The sequence below is a fragment of the Diabrotica undecimpunctata genome, chromosome 7 (genome assembly GCF_040954645.1).
Source record: "Diabrotica undecimpunctata isolate CICGRU chromosome 7, icDiaUnde3, whole genome shotgun sequence".
NCBI lineage: Eukaryota > Metazoa > Arthropoda > Insecta > Coleoptera > Chrysomelidae > Diabrotica > Diabrotica undecimpunctata.
In genome coordinates, this window is record NC_092809.1 from 132,504,445 (window position 1) to 132,519,359 (window position 14,915).

At 36.6% G+C, this 14,915-nt stretch overlaps 1 protein-coding gene across 1 annotated transcript in view; it reads right to left on the bottom strand.

Moving 5' to 3' along the window:
- Nlg4 (Neuroligin 4) overlaps nt 1–14,915 on the bottom strand; it is a 272,258-nt gene that overhangs the window by 54,437 nt on the left and 202,906 nt on the right. Inside the window, exon 4 of the mRNA XM_072538248.1 lies at nt 1,082–1,338. Coding sequence (XP_072394349.1) covers nt 1,082–1,338 — 257 coding nt within the window. The remainder of the gene's footprint in view (nt 1–1,081; nt 1,339–14,915) is intronic.

Consider the following 14,915-nt stretch of genomic DNA (forward strand, 5'->3'; position numbering starts at 1 on the left):
ATTCAGGAGTTTTATAAATCATACGATTTTGAGTCTATCTATACGTTGTTGTACTTCATAAAAAAGTGAATTGGCTATTGTCTGTGAATTGCTATTTTCCATTAACGTAGTCTTTTGTTTGAGACTACTGAGTTCTTCTTCAAGCTTGGCAAATCTTCGCACAAACATAGGAACACTCTTAAATGCATCACGACAGGCAGTGCAAAAGTATATAAGTAGAGGTAATGGATTTTGACAAGAGCTATGAGTCATGCCGGTGCAGTACACAAGTTTACCTGTTATTTACAAGCTCATAGCTCTTGTCAAAATCCATCACCTATAGACATTTTTACAAAATAATTCCCCGTATCTCTGCCCATCTGCAATGTGTATCCTTGAACAGCAACTGTCGCATGCTAGTATTTTCTTTTCGTCAGTACGAATGTTTTGGGAACAAACGCTACAATTATTGGTCATTATAACCTCAAAATTTTAACTTAAAATATTTCAGTAATCCTCGGCTTTTTGCAGTCTATTATTTATGAAATATAAAAAGCAATAACCAAATTACCTATTAGGTACCTATTATTTTTAATATGCTTTCAAAACTTAAAAAGTTTCTAGAAAAATAAAGCAGCAAAACTTTGTTTGTTTTGATAACCTAACCTAAAACCGAAATCATAAATGGCGAATTTTGTTAGATTGTATCCTTAACAGTAATTTTAAAAACTTAAAAATGTTGATACTTAAGGGTTGTACTAGTGCCAAAGTATAGCCAAAGAATCTTTCAATATATTGCTTTAGTAGCCTTTTAGATGTTCCTTTTCTACAAGATTTATTTTTCGTTTTCATTTGTATTTCTACTAGGAGAGTTTATAGTTTGCCAAGCTTTTTTGTTTGACCTAGAACCCCCTACCATTAAGCTAATTTCAGCACACTCAGTTTACTACGATTTGTTTTTTGTTTTCTTAATTTATTATTTCCCTATATACTTATATCGATGTTATTTAATATACTGAATAAATATAAATTACTTTAATTATAACAAAAGTTATTGTTATAACAATTACAATAAGAAAAGAAATATAATATTAACACTTACCAGTGCCCAAGACGAAAGTGCTGATCCTGATAATAATATTGTTCTATGAAATAGGCCTGGCATTACTGTGGGGGATATCATAAGAAAATTGATACAAGCGGCTCCTGACCCATGACCCGCCAACGTCACATTGTTGGGATCACCTCCGAACAGTGCTACATTTTGCTGTATCCAGTGCAGTGCAGCAATTTGGTCCATTAAGCCGTAGTTTGCTACGCGTGCTTTTAAGTGTGGAGCTGGATTTGCATTGAGAAAACCTGAAAGAAACAAATAAGCTTTATACAATGTTTTCATTCTATCAATTCTAACAAAGTATTTTTAGCAAATTTTACTAAATTAAAACATATTAAAAAATAACAAATAATCAAATACAGTACGTTTGGTTTAAAATTAGATATACACACTATAAATGGCAACACTGCGCGTCGTCGACTTTTCACGAACCTTCGTTGCTCCGTTACCAACAATTTGTCATTATACAGTGGTTGTTTAAAGTAATAAGAGCGTAGATTTTTAATTTATTTTTGTAAACAACATGTCTATACGCCCGCAGAAAAGGTTTAAATATTAAAATGGTTTTATGGTGGTAATTCTGGATAACAGTGTGTAGATTTATTTCCTGTGTTTTTTGAGGGGAGACAGTCAGTTCATAATATTGTTAACAATTTTGAGAGCTGTTATTGCTCTTAAAAATTGCAGAAAATGTCATGCTCAAGAAGAGTCACCAAATAAAGTTGAGGAAAGAGAATACCGGATACGCAAATTTGTGCAACAATAGAGGTAGATTCAACACGTTCAAGTAGAAGCGTTGCCAGAGAGTTAGATGTTAGCAATGTTACTGTGACGACAGTATGGAAAAATAAGAGCATGGTTACAAGAGTTTTAAATATTCGAAAACGCAGCAGCTTTATCTAGACGACTACTTTCGAAGAATGGAGTTTTGTGAAACTTTAATAACGAAGGCTAATAATGAACCCAATTTTTTAAAAAACATTTTAGTTACTGATGAATCTTCTGTTTCGTTAGTAGGGAGACACAATCCTTTCATTACGAGGTATTGGGCGCGGAAAAACCAGCACAGAAGTGTTGTTTACCAAATGCAACGTTCTCAAAAACTTAACGTCTGGACTGGCATTTTAGAAGACCACATAATAGGTCCATTTTTTATCGAGGGCAACTTGAATAGTAGAGTATACCTCGATTTGTTACAGAATCATGTTCTTCCCGCTGTTATCAATCTTCCTGGTGTAAATGTGGAGAATGTTTGGTTCCATCAAGACGGCTGTTCAGTTCACAACGCTCGAATAATTAGGGAGTTCTTAAACAATACTTTCCCGAATCGAGTTATCAGTGGAACAGACGATATTAAGTGGCCTGCGATATCTCCAGATCTTACTCTCATGGACTTTTTTTGGATACATTTAAAAAGCATCATCTACGATCATCCTGAGGCTAGAGTCTAAAATTAAGATTAATTAAATAACCGAATAAGAGAAGTCTCCAATTCTGTTACAGCAGAAACTCTTACATCTGTCGGCAGAAGATTTTATGACAGATTGGGATACTGTTCAGCCGTAGAAGGTCAAATGTTTGAATCATTTCTGTAGGGCATAAAGAATTATTTCTTATTTTATTAGGAATTATTTTTTATTTTCAATAAGAGTATATTTTTTGTTTTATCTTTTTAAACAAATGCACTTTTATTTTTACAAAAAAATGTTATTAAAAACCGATACAAATGCACCGCCTAATAATGGCCAGTGGATTTTTATCGAGTTTATATTATAAGAAATAAATCGGGTATTACGTATACAAGGACGACCATTCACAGGGCATGGTCTCATTTTGCCAGACAAGAAGTAAAAGTTTATGTAGTACTTGAAGCAGGACGTCGCCACCATTCTTGTAGATCTCACTACAAATTTGATCAGTTCCTGGTGCTTTATTATTTTTAAGCTTTTTAATAGCTTAGGCAACCTCTTCAGTGGTAGGTGGTCTTTCGTTTGGGTTAAATAGACTTCAATCATCTCGATCTGCTAATGTGTTATCTGCTTCTTCGATATAATGGCCGTTAAATTTACTCAGGATATTTCCCTCCCCATCCTTACTGTTTCCTATTCTTGGCTTAAACTCTTTACTCATTTTGTTTACATTTTCGTAGAACTTTCGAGTTTCGTTTTGATTTCTTAGCTATTCTATGTTTTCTAACTGCTCTATTTTTGTTATCTTTTGCTTCTTGGCACTCCTCGTCAAAACATTAGTTTTGTCTAAGTGGTTTGGTTGTCCCCAATATTTCCGATGCCTTTTTCGATATTATATTTCTACAGTTTGTCCAAAATTCCTCCAGATTTTCCCCTGCTTACAGGCTCTCTATTTCTTCATCCAGTCGTCTCCTATAATATCTCGCAACGGTTTCGATGCGTAGATTATCAACATTAATTCTGTCTTGTTTCATATGTTTATCCTTCTTTAAGTTTGAAATTTTTCCTCTGATTTTTGCTATTACAAAAAAGTGGTCACTATCTGTGTTTGGACCTCGGTAGCTTCTGACATCCATGATGTCGTAAAAATGCCTGGCATCTATTAGGATGTGATCTATTTGGTTAACGGTTTCGTTGTCAGGTGATTTCAATGTTCATTGGTGTATTATTTTATGGGGAAATCTTGTTCCTCCTACTATCATGTTTTTAGTACTTGCAAAGTTTATTAGTCTCAACCCGTTATCATTTGACTCTTTATGCAAACTCTCACATCTTAATGGATAGTGATAAAGAAGACAAATTTCATGACACGAGTGAAAATTTATCTTGTGATTGTGGAAGACTTGCGAAAGATTATGACGTTATTAAAAAAGAACTTGAAATCGTAAGTAGACTTTCTTATCAACTTGAAAAAAGAACTAAAGAACAAGAAGATTTAATATTATTGTTAAAACTACAAAATACTAATTCCATTTTGCAACATGTACCGCCATCTACCAGTAAAATATCAGATTCTATTAAAACATCAACAACAATAAAAAATTCTAGAAAAAGTAAATATATACTAAGTGACATAGAAATCCGAACACCCAGTTTAAATGATTTTATTTTAATAAAATTTTGTATAAGTACTTAATGAAGCATAATAAGTAAATAATTAAAATTTCAAAATGATTGCATTGCTTTAAAGCCCCTTTACCTTTAATAATGTGTGGATGTACCCCGATGTGTTACGCATTCTATAACGCACCTAGGCATGCTTCTGATCAGGTGGTCAATGTCCTCTTGTAGTATCTCATTCCAGGCAACCACCAACTCCTCTCGAAGTGCTTGTAGAGTCTGAGGAGGACGTTGCAAATTGAGCAATCTCCTACCCATCATATCCCACACGTGCTCAATTGGGGATAAGTCGGGAGATCTTGGTGGCCATGCTAACAATGTGACATCATTATGTTGAAAGAAGTCTATTGTGACTCTTGTAACATGTGGTCGGGTATTATCTTGTTGGAAAGTTGGATTTGCCAGGGTGTCAAGATAGGGTAAAAGGTGGGGTTCTAGAACTTCTTGGATATAACGCTGCGCGTTCATGTTACCTCTGATGAAGATTAAAGGTGACCTGGAACCATAAGCAATAGCACCCCAAACCATAACTCCAACAGTGTGATGAACATGTCTTTCCACAAAAAACTGTGGATTCCTCCTTTCACCACGTCGCCTTCTATCCGACGACCGTGCACGCTCGACCATCGTGCATGCCTAAACAAAATCGAGACTCGTCACTAAAGACAATACTGTTCCATTCCTGATTCCAGAGTGACCGTTCTCTGCACCACTAAAGGCGATTACGGCGGTGTTCTGGAGTTAAAGGGAGGACCCAGTGTGGTTGGTATGAAAACAGGCCAAAACTTCTCATTCGTCGATAAACACTTCGCATGCCAATAAGTCTTCCGTGTTATGCAAACCATTCATTTGCAATGGAGCTGGTAGTGGAGAAACGGTCTCTTAAGGCCAATAATCTTAGGCGGCGATCTTCACGGTCTGTTGTTCTACGGCGGCGTCCAGTGCCCCTTGCTCTTTGCGTACGGCCTTCTTAAAGCCATGCCTGACAACACCTAATCACGCTGTCTACACTTCTTTGCACTCTAACTGCAACTTCCCGAAAAGAAAGTCCAGGTTCCCGAAGTCCCATTATACGGCCCCTATCAAACTCACTAAGTTGACGAAATCGTACAGGTCTCTGTACTCTAGGCATCGTAACCAATCGTAAAGAATGTCAAGAACCACAATCCGCCAAATTTGGATCTTTACTGCGGCTGAAATATTCATTTTTAGATTGATAGTGACTTTAAAAACAAAAAGTATAAAAACCGGAATCTCCAACTGATAAGGCTAAAAACTTTATCACTTGTTTTTTTCAGTAAGATAAATAAATTACACCAAATTTTATTGAAATAAAATCATTTAAACTGGGTGTTCGGATTTCTATGTCACTTAGTATAAAATAAACGAGCAAAAAATTGTGTTGGCTAATGAACCTGAACAAAAACCTACTGAACAAAATATTGGTTCAAATACAAAACCGGTAGGAGATTTCGAAAGGAATTCTCCGACACAAAATAAAATAAATAAATACAACAAACCTATTTTCGGTAGCAAAATTTTTTCTAATTTTAATACACTCCCTCGACGGGGGCATCTGCACGTTTCACGTGTCAATGATTTGAAGGATTTTTAAAAGAAACGGCGCCTGAAATATGTTTTGATTGTGAGGAATGGAATAGAACTGATAAGCAATCATCTTATAAAGTGTCCTTTTCTTTAGAAAGTCTAGACAATGTATACAACCCTTCTATATGGCCCAGTGGATCTGTCGTAAGAAGATCAAATTCATTAAAAATTTTCGGGAAAGAACGCCTTCAACAGACAATTCATAACTTTAATTACAGCTACAGATGTGCCTACAGTAGAGACACGGGAAGAAAACCCCTTTGAAATCAAAAATATCGAGCCTTTACAAAACTGTAGTGGAAATGCAGCAGTCCGCACAAATGGAAACAATCTAGGTCGAGACGTAGGAAGTTTAGAAGTTCCTGAAAAACTAATTCATATTTTGAATAGCGAAAGCCTGGTGAGTATGTTCCATGTTAATGTTCAATGTTTAGCAAATAAAGTACAAATGATAGATTTATATTTGTTGGAATTTACCTTCGATGTTGTTTGCTTCTCAGAGCAGTAGCAGAGTGAAGCAAATCTCCGATACATAAACATCGATGGGTATTTACTTGCTAACAGTTTCTGTAGGAAAAATAAAAAGAACGGCGGTTTTTTATATGTTAAAAATATTTTAAAATTCGAAGCTATTAACTGTGATAAATTTAATATCGAACAAACATCTGAATTTTGTGGAATTGTTCTACCAGATATTAACACGGTTGTATTGGCAGTGTATAGATCGAGTAAATGTAACGATTTTAAGTCTTTTTTGACAAATTTCGAAAATTTATTAGGTTCCATTATGAAGCCAAATTTAACAGTAATAATTTTGAGAGATTTTAATATTAATTTTATTGTGAAAACGGCAAATACTAGTGAGCTGACTTCTATAATATCATCATTTGAAATAAAACAAACAATCCATGACTATACTAGGATTACTGATACATCTGCCACTTGTATAGACAATATTATGACAAATGTTGAAGAAGATCAGTTTCGGGCAAATGTTCTTGAACCTTGTTTCTCTGATCATCGCGGCCAGTATATCAGTATAAGCTTAACATCAATTCAGCAAAAGTCAAGTGTTTGCACTAGAGCCTTTACGCAGAAGGGTATCTTAAAAATGCGAAACTTTTTATCCGTGTTAGACTGGCACATTTTTAACGATAATCTTGATGTTAATTACCTAGCAACGTTTCTAATTGATAATTATAATCTTGCAGTATCTCAATATTTTCCACTAAAAAAAAAATGGTTATCAAAGACAGAAGATGTCCGGTAAACTGGTTCAATGACAACTTAAAAAATATGAGAAATCATTTGCAGCGAATATAAAATATATAAAAATCATTACAATGCTGAGTTGAAAAGAACGAAAAAGCTGGCATATGATCAATTGATATTAACGTCAAAGAGTAGATCCAAGACGTGTTGGAAGGTGGAGGAGAAGAAGGAAGGAATTAACTATGAGCGAAATAAAACAAATTGTTTACATAATTCAACAACCAACATATCTTGTGATGTATCTCTTTCAATAACTTTTTTGTTGAAATTGCTGAGAATATTATAAAATCCCTTCCAAATACACCAGACGATACAATTTTGAACTATCAAAAATTTCCAGCTCCATCGAATTCATTTTTTCTGTCTCCAACCAATCAACAAGAAGTATCTACAGTTATAAAAACATTAAAAAATTCAAATTGTTTGGATACTAATGAGCTAAACGCATCTTTTATCAAAAGCACTATTGAAATAATTACTAAACCTTTAACACATCTCATTAATAGTATTTTTTCAGTCGGGATATTCCCAACTTCATTTAAATACTCCAAGATTGTTCCTATTTTTAAAAAGGGCGATCGTGACTTTGTAGACAATTATAGACCAATTTCCATCGTTTCCATATTCAGTAAAATAATCGAAAAAATTCTGAAGAAGCGTCTTATATCGTACTTCGAAACAAATAACTTTTTTACTAGTTCACAATATGGGTTTAGAAAGGATCGTTCTACAACACATGCACTTTTAGATGTGATGAGTGCCATAGTTGATGGCCTTGAGAAGCATAATCACTCTGCCATAACGCTGTGTGATCTTTCAAAGGCCTTCGACTGTGTTTCTCATGATATTTTGCTAAAAAAACTGAATTTTTACGGTATAAGAGGTATGCCTTTGGAACTAATCTCATCGTATCTAAAGGATAGATACCAAGCAGTCAAGTACGGAAATTGTTTCTCTGAATTTAAGCAGATAAAGCATGGAGTTCCATAAGGATCAGTACTGGGCCCTCTATTATTTATAATATATGTTAATGACTTGCTCAATTCCATGGCTCCATTTAAAACAGTTTTATTTGCAGATGACACTACTTTTGTTTTTTCTGATAAAAATCGTTCAGTTTTAGAAACCACGTCTGAGTATGTAAATTCCAATGCACAATCATGGTTCTTAGCAAATAAACTGAAACTAAATGATAACAAAACTCAAAATTTAATTTTTTCGTCTACCTTCGATGTGAGTCTTGAAAAAAATAATGTCAAATTGTTGGGCATAACACTTGACAACACATTGACTTGGTATAACCATATTGACCATCTCAAAGGTAAACTTTCTAGTACCTTATTTTTACTCAGACAATTAAAACTTGTTACAAGTATTGATACTTTGAAAATAAAGTACTTTTCTCTTTTTCATTCATTTTTAAGCTATGGTGTTATTCTATGGGGAAACTCTTGCAATGCCCTAACAATATTTAAATTGCAAAAAAAGCAATAAGAATAATTGCAATAGTTAGCTATTTGGAATCTTGCAAATCATTGTTTATTAATATAAGATATGGCTATACAGCGTTAATGTAGAAATACATAAAAACTCTGATACTTAAACACTCTGACTTACATAACTATAGCACAAGAGGTGCAAATAACATCAGAACAGTTAAGTATTTTCATCTCCTATTGTATTTTGTGTATGTTATATATTATCTTTTTTACTTATACATATAATTGACTTGCTAGAAACAAATGTAAAATTTGTAAACGTAGTTAAATAAATTTTGAATCTTTGAATCTTGAATCTATAGTTAGCTTGAAAAATGATAATAAAAGTCATATACGACAACCATTGCAGTCACTGTAGTCAACTTACTACCTCATTGTAGTAACATTATAGTAGGGTACAACCTATCGACACCTTTATGTTATTTAATCAAGTAAATTATAACGACTACTGGTTATCGTCATCGTAAAATCGTCAACACAAAATGTTGCTGATAAACATGGTTCAGAAAATAATACAACAGTAAGCAACCAGCTTCTTTCTCAAGAGCAGTTCAAAGGGTATCTAAAAGCGGGGTCAAGGAACTCTAAAAGGAAACCTACTATAATGTAAATATACGCTTGCAATATCTATCTTCCCTTAGTTGACGGACGGTACTTTAAAGTACCACTTATTTAAAAATATGTCTAAAACACATCTTTATATTTACCTTGATTTTTTCCGATAGGTACTTTAAAGTAGCTTATAGAGAATAATATAAGTTAATTTCAATTAACCGGCAACACTGTTTTAGCTCTAAAACAATAACGATATTAGTGCATAACCTAACTATTGTGTTGTGATTTGTCATCTGTAACACATGTGCCAATAAATTGAAAATTATCTATAAAAATATTGAGAAAACTGATACTTTTCGGTGCGGACGTAAAAGTATCGTCAGGCATTTGGAAGTAATTTATGGACATAAATTTGTTTCGCGACTATCGTTTCTTATTATATTCTAACCCGTTTCATTTTTTTAGATGGAAAAAAATAGACTGGACTAGCAAAAAACCTCTAAGTGATGCGGAATTATTAAATATTGTTGACAATTTCTTGTTTGAGGATATACCGGATGACCTAAATTTCCAAACTGACGAAGAATCAGATAATGATGATGAGTCATTAATTAATTCTAACAATGCTGTACCAGAACCTTCAGGTACATTAGAAGTAGATGTGACTCAGTCCATAGAAAATGATATAACAGAAGATGTCGAGGTAAATTCATTGCATGAAATTGACTTGAGTCAGCAGAATGAGGCAATTTTAGATAGAAAGTGGCGTGAAAGAGAAGTAACTACTGCATCTCCAGAATATATGTACCCAACACGTACAGTAGAGGATATTTTTGCTGGTTGCGAAACTGGAACTGACATCTTTATTTGCCTTTTAGGTTCCATATATATATCCATATGGCCAATAAGCCAACCTTCGTACGGGGGGCCAGCCAATCACACATTGACATCACATTCGCGAGCGAAGGGCTATCCAGGAATGTGTACGGGTGGGATGTACTCGACGATCAGCTCTTCACCTACCACCGATATATACAATTTGAGGTAAAGGTTAAAGGGGGGATAAAGCGGTCGATAGGTACAGCAAAATCATATTTCAACAAAAACAAGTACCTATCGGAGGTCAGAAAAATAAATGAAGATGAGATTTCTGACCTCGGCCAACTTCGAACAGCTCTACAAAATGCGGCAAAATTGGCTACCGAGAGGAAGAAACATGGAAAAAAAATCCGCCTATTGGTGGACATATGAGATAGAAGATCTACGGGAGAGATGCCTCAGAGCTCGAAGGAATTATACGAGAAGCCAGGGCAACCTCGAGCTTAAAGATACATACAAGGATTTGAAGAAAAGATTAAATAATACAATAAAAAAAGAGAAAAAAGAAAAGTGGCAGACCCTTATAAAAGCACTCGACGAGGATATATGGGGTGATGCATACAAAATCACAATGAAGACCTTAAAGATAATGGCCCCATATAGACTCGACGAAGACCAGCGGATGAGATCAGCTGAACTCCTCTTTCCCACCAAGGACATGCCAGATTTCACCAAGGTTTTCCCAACCATGATAGAGGAGTTCACAGAAGAAGAGGTGAAAACCGCTGGTCAGGATACGAAGACAGGGAAAGCTCCCGGCCCTGACGGGCTGCCACCAGAGGCAATAAAGATAATAGCAACTGAGAAACCAGGTTTGATCAGAAGAATATTTAATGATCTACTGCAGAAACAAGAGTTTCCCAAGGACTTGAAGGAGGCAAACTTGGTTCTACTCCTAAAGCCCGGGAAACCCCCTGATTCACCGACCTCTTATCGTCCAATATGCCTTCTGGACTGCCTTGGTAAGTTTTACGAGAGACTTATCAAGAAGAGGCTGGAAGGCATGTTGGAAGATGAGAGAGTCTTATCCAACCAACAGTACGGATTTAGGAAAGGCAGATCGACAATCGACGCCGCGACCTGGATAAGGAACGCGGCCAAATCAAGCAAGAAAAGATGGGTAGTTCTTGTTCTGTTGGACATAAAAAAATGCTTTTAATTCAGCAAACTGGGGCCTCATAGTAGACCGAATAGTCGAAAGCGGGGCTCCGGAATATATGTCCAATATAATAAAGGACTACCTTTCGGAACGATCCGTATGCATATCCAAGAAGAAAAAGAAACAAATGACCGCGGGAGTACCCCAGGGGTCAGTCCTGGGACCCTTACTCTGGAACATGTTATACAATGGGGTACTAGAAATTCACAAGCAGAGACAAGGAGTCAAAGCGATAGCATACGCAGACGATCTAGCCTTATTGGTTGAGGATGATAAGAATTGGGGCATAACAGAAAAGGTAAATAAAGCAATAAACACGACCGCAGCGTGGATCGAGAAGAACGACTTAAAATTAGCAGTAGACAAAACAGAGATAATAATTCTGAGAGGACCAAGGAAAAGGGATGACTTGGTTTTCAAATATCAAGGCTCCGAAATAAGACCCCAAAGGACAGTCAAGTATCTCGGTATTACTTTCGACGACCGACTTACCTTTGGGCAGCACATACAAGAAGCATGTCGAAAGGCGGAAGGGAGGACCTCAGCATTGAACAAATTATTGCCAAACATAGGGGGGCCCGGATCTCAGAAGAGATCAGTTATGTTACAATCAATATTATCGATCATCTTATACGGGGCCCCCGTGTGGCACGAGGTCCTCCAGATGAAGAAATATAAGGACATGCTCCTTAGGGCTCAAAGGAAACCTCTGATCAGGGTGTGCAGCGCGTACAGAACTGTATCTACCATTGCCTTACAGGTAGTGGCTGGTTCTGTACCCGTGCACATCCTGGCCAGGGAAAGAGCTCGAATGTATCAGAGGGGCAACGGGGCGGTTGGTTCAGGGCCACAAGAAAGAGCCAGAAGCTTGGAGATGTGGCAGAGGGAATGGGCAGCCGAAGTCGAAAAGGCGGCCTGGACGAGGTCCCTGGTCCCGGATGTAGTGAGATGGTACGGGTGTCGGCATCGGCGCGTCAACTACTACTTCACGCAGTTTCTGACGGGGCACGGATCGTTTCGGAAATACACCCACAGAATCGGTAGGTCCGGAGACGATCTATGTCCTGAGTGTGGAGTGGTGGACGATGCGCAGCATGTTGTTTTCGACTGCCCTGCATACCACACGGGGCGAAACGAACTGCAGCTGAGCCTGGGATCTCCACTAGGCGAGCCTCACGAGCTGATCGATAAAGCCATCGACAGCAATCACGATTTCGAACTGATCATTGCCTTTGTTACAAAAACCATAAAGCACAAGGAAGAGAAAGAGAGGCGGCTGCAGATGGAGTGACCGCTATATTTATTTACTGTTTTAAAAAATGTGTTATTTATTTACTTATTTTATTGCATTTTATTTATTCAAGTTACTATCGTTTTTACTATATCTTATCTATACCAATTTTAGCTGTTGTTTTTATTTTTATTTTATCTACATTACTTTTAACTTATTTTTTATCTATTTTTATTTATTTATTTATTTATTTTATTTAATTGTCGGGGCCGCGGGACATGGGACGGGAAAAGACTTTTTACATCCAATCCCGTCGGATGTCCCGATACCCCGAAAATTAGTGAATGAGGGTATGAATGCGGAACTGAATTGATGAAAGTATGAATGAATGGTGTTACTGTTAATTGCCAACTGGTTCTACTCGTTAGTTTCAATGTGGAAGGGGTGGCAACCAGGCTGTCTCGCCAGAATGAGGATTGAGCAGGACGGTAGCTTCACCGACCAGTCTCGCCCGAGCCTTGTGCTGGTGAGGGAGGCCGGGAGGCCGTCAAATCCATGTAATGCACGCGAAAAGTGCCAGAGGGAAGTTAAGAGTAAGGCTGATGGGCCAGATATGCTCGCTAAGAGCGGTTCCGGGCCCGTCGGTCGGAGAAAGAGGGGGTGGTTTAGTCGGTAGGCGGTCTCGTCACGCGGTGAAGCGTAAGAGATTGAATCCGACACACCTGGGTAAAGGGCTAACACCCGATCCCAGACGGTCTTTAGAAGATTCCACCTCCCAAAAAAAAAAAAAAAAAAAAAAAGGTTCCATAATTGATGATATAGTTTATCAGAGCAACTTATACGCTGTCCAAAAGAATAAGGTTCTGAATATAAAAAAAGATGAATTGATAACATTTTTAGGAATAAACATGTTCATGGGGTATCACAAGTTACCAAATTGGAGGCATTATTGGTCTAACAGCGAAGACCTAAAAACTGCAATCGTTCCTGCTGCAATGAGCAGATACAGGTTTGATGCTATATTGAGCAATCTTCATATAAACGACAATACTAATATTAACACACAAACTCAAGATAAACTATAAAAATAAGGCCAATGATAGACAAACTGAACGAAAATTTTTCAAGAAATTATAGAGGAACTCGTGAGCTTTCGGTTGACGAATCGATAATACTTTTCAAAGGACGGAGCTCTCTAAAGCAGTACAATCCTCTTAAACCTATCAAGAGAGGCTACAAACTATGGTGTCTTTCCGATCAATATGGGTATATTATGAAATTTGAAATTTACCAGGGAAAACACAGCATAGTTGAAGAAAAGTATAAGGACTTTGGACTAGGAGCCCGTGTAGTTCTGCATCTTACTGAAGAAGAATGGGGAAAGCAAAGAATGATTTATATAAGTTAAAAAGTAAACTAACTTTAGCATGTGGAACAATTAGACCGAATAAAAAGTTTCTTCCTAAGAACTTGACAGCTGATAAATCCATGAAGCGCGGAGATTTTGATTACAGGATTTCGTCGATGGATATTGGAGTGTGGAAATGGAAGGACAATAAAATTGTTTACTTTGCTAGTAATTACCACGGTTGTGAGGAAATAACTGTTCAAAGGACCCAAAAAGATGGTACGAAGGCTGATATTGTTGCTCCCATGATTGTAAAATATTACAATAAATTCATGGGGGGTGTTGACCATGCTGATCGTTTGAGAACTGCTTATGGACTTGACAGACGTAGTAAGAAGTGGTGGCATAGGCTATTTTGGGGATTAATACATATAGCATTCGTTAATGCTTATATAATATTCTGCGACATACGAGAAAACCAATCCCTTTTAGATTTTCGAAGAGGAGTTGCTATGGGCCTGATGGCTCACAAACTTCAGAAAACTCCATCAAAACGACGAAGACCGAATAGTGATGTGTACCCAGAAAGAAGAAGAAGAGGAACATATTATTCAGTCCCATCCGATGTACGCCTTTTAAATAGAGGCTCCCACTGGGTAAAATATGGTGCCCAAAGAGGTAGATGTGAGGTATGCAGCAGCCAAAGTGTACAATCGCGACCTCATTCAATATGTTCTTTTTGTTTTCTTTAATCATCAATCTGGCTATATAATAAAATAAACTGCTTTCATATTTAAGTTTTATTTCCACCGATTATATTAGATTACTACAAAGTACAAAATTCAAAAATCATCTCTTAACATTAACATCTTATCTATCATCTGTAAGTGCTCTTCTTCTTATTAGAAAGAGGACAGAAAGGAGGTTTTTAGCGATTCACAATACCCTCCCTCGTTAAAAACCTTTCAAGCATAGAAAATTCTTAAATGTAGAGAAACTCATTACAGGTAGGCCTTTTGTAAGCCCATCAGCTTGTTGCTCTTTAGAACTAACACACCTTAAATCTAAAATTCCCTTCTCTACACACTCGGTAACAAATCGATACTTTAAATCCATATGCTTCACTCTCTTGTTATTTCCCTGATTTTTCACAAGTGCTAAACACCCTTGGTTATCTTCAAA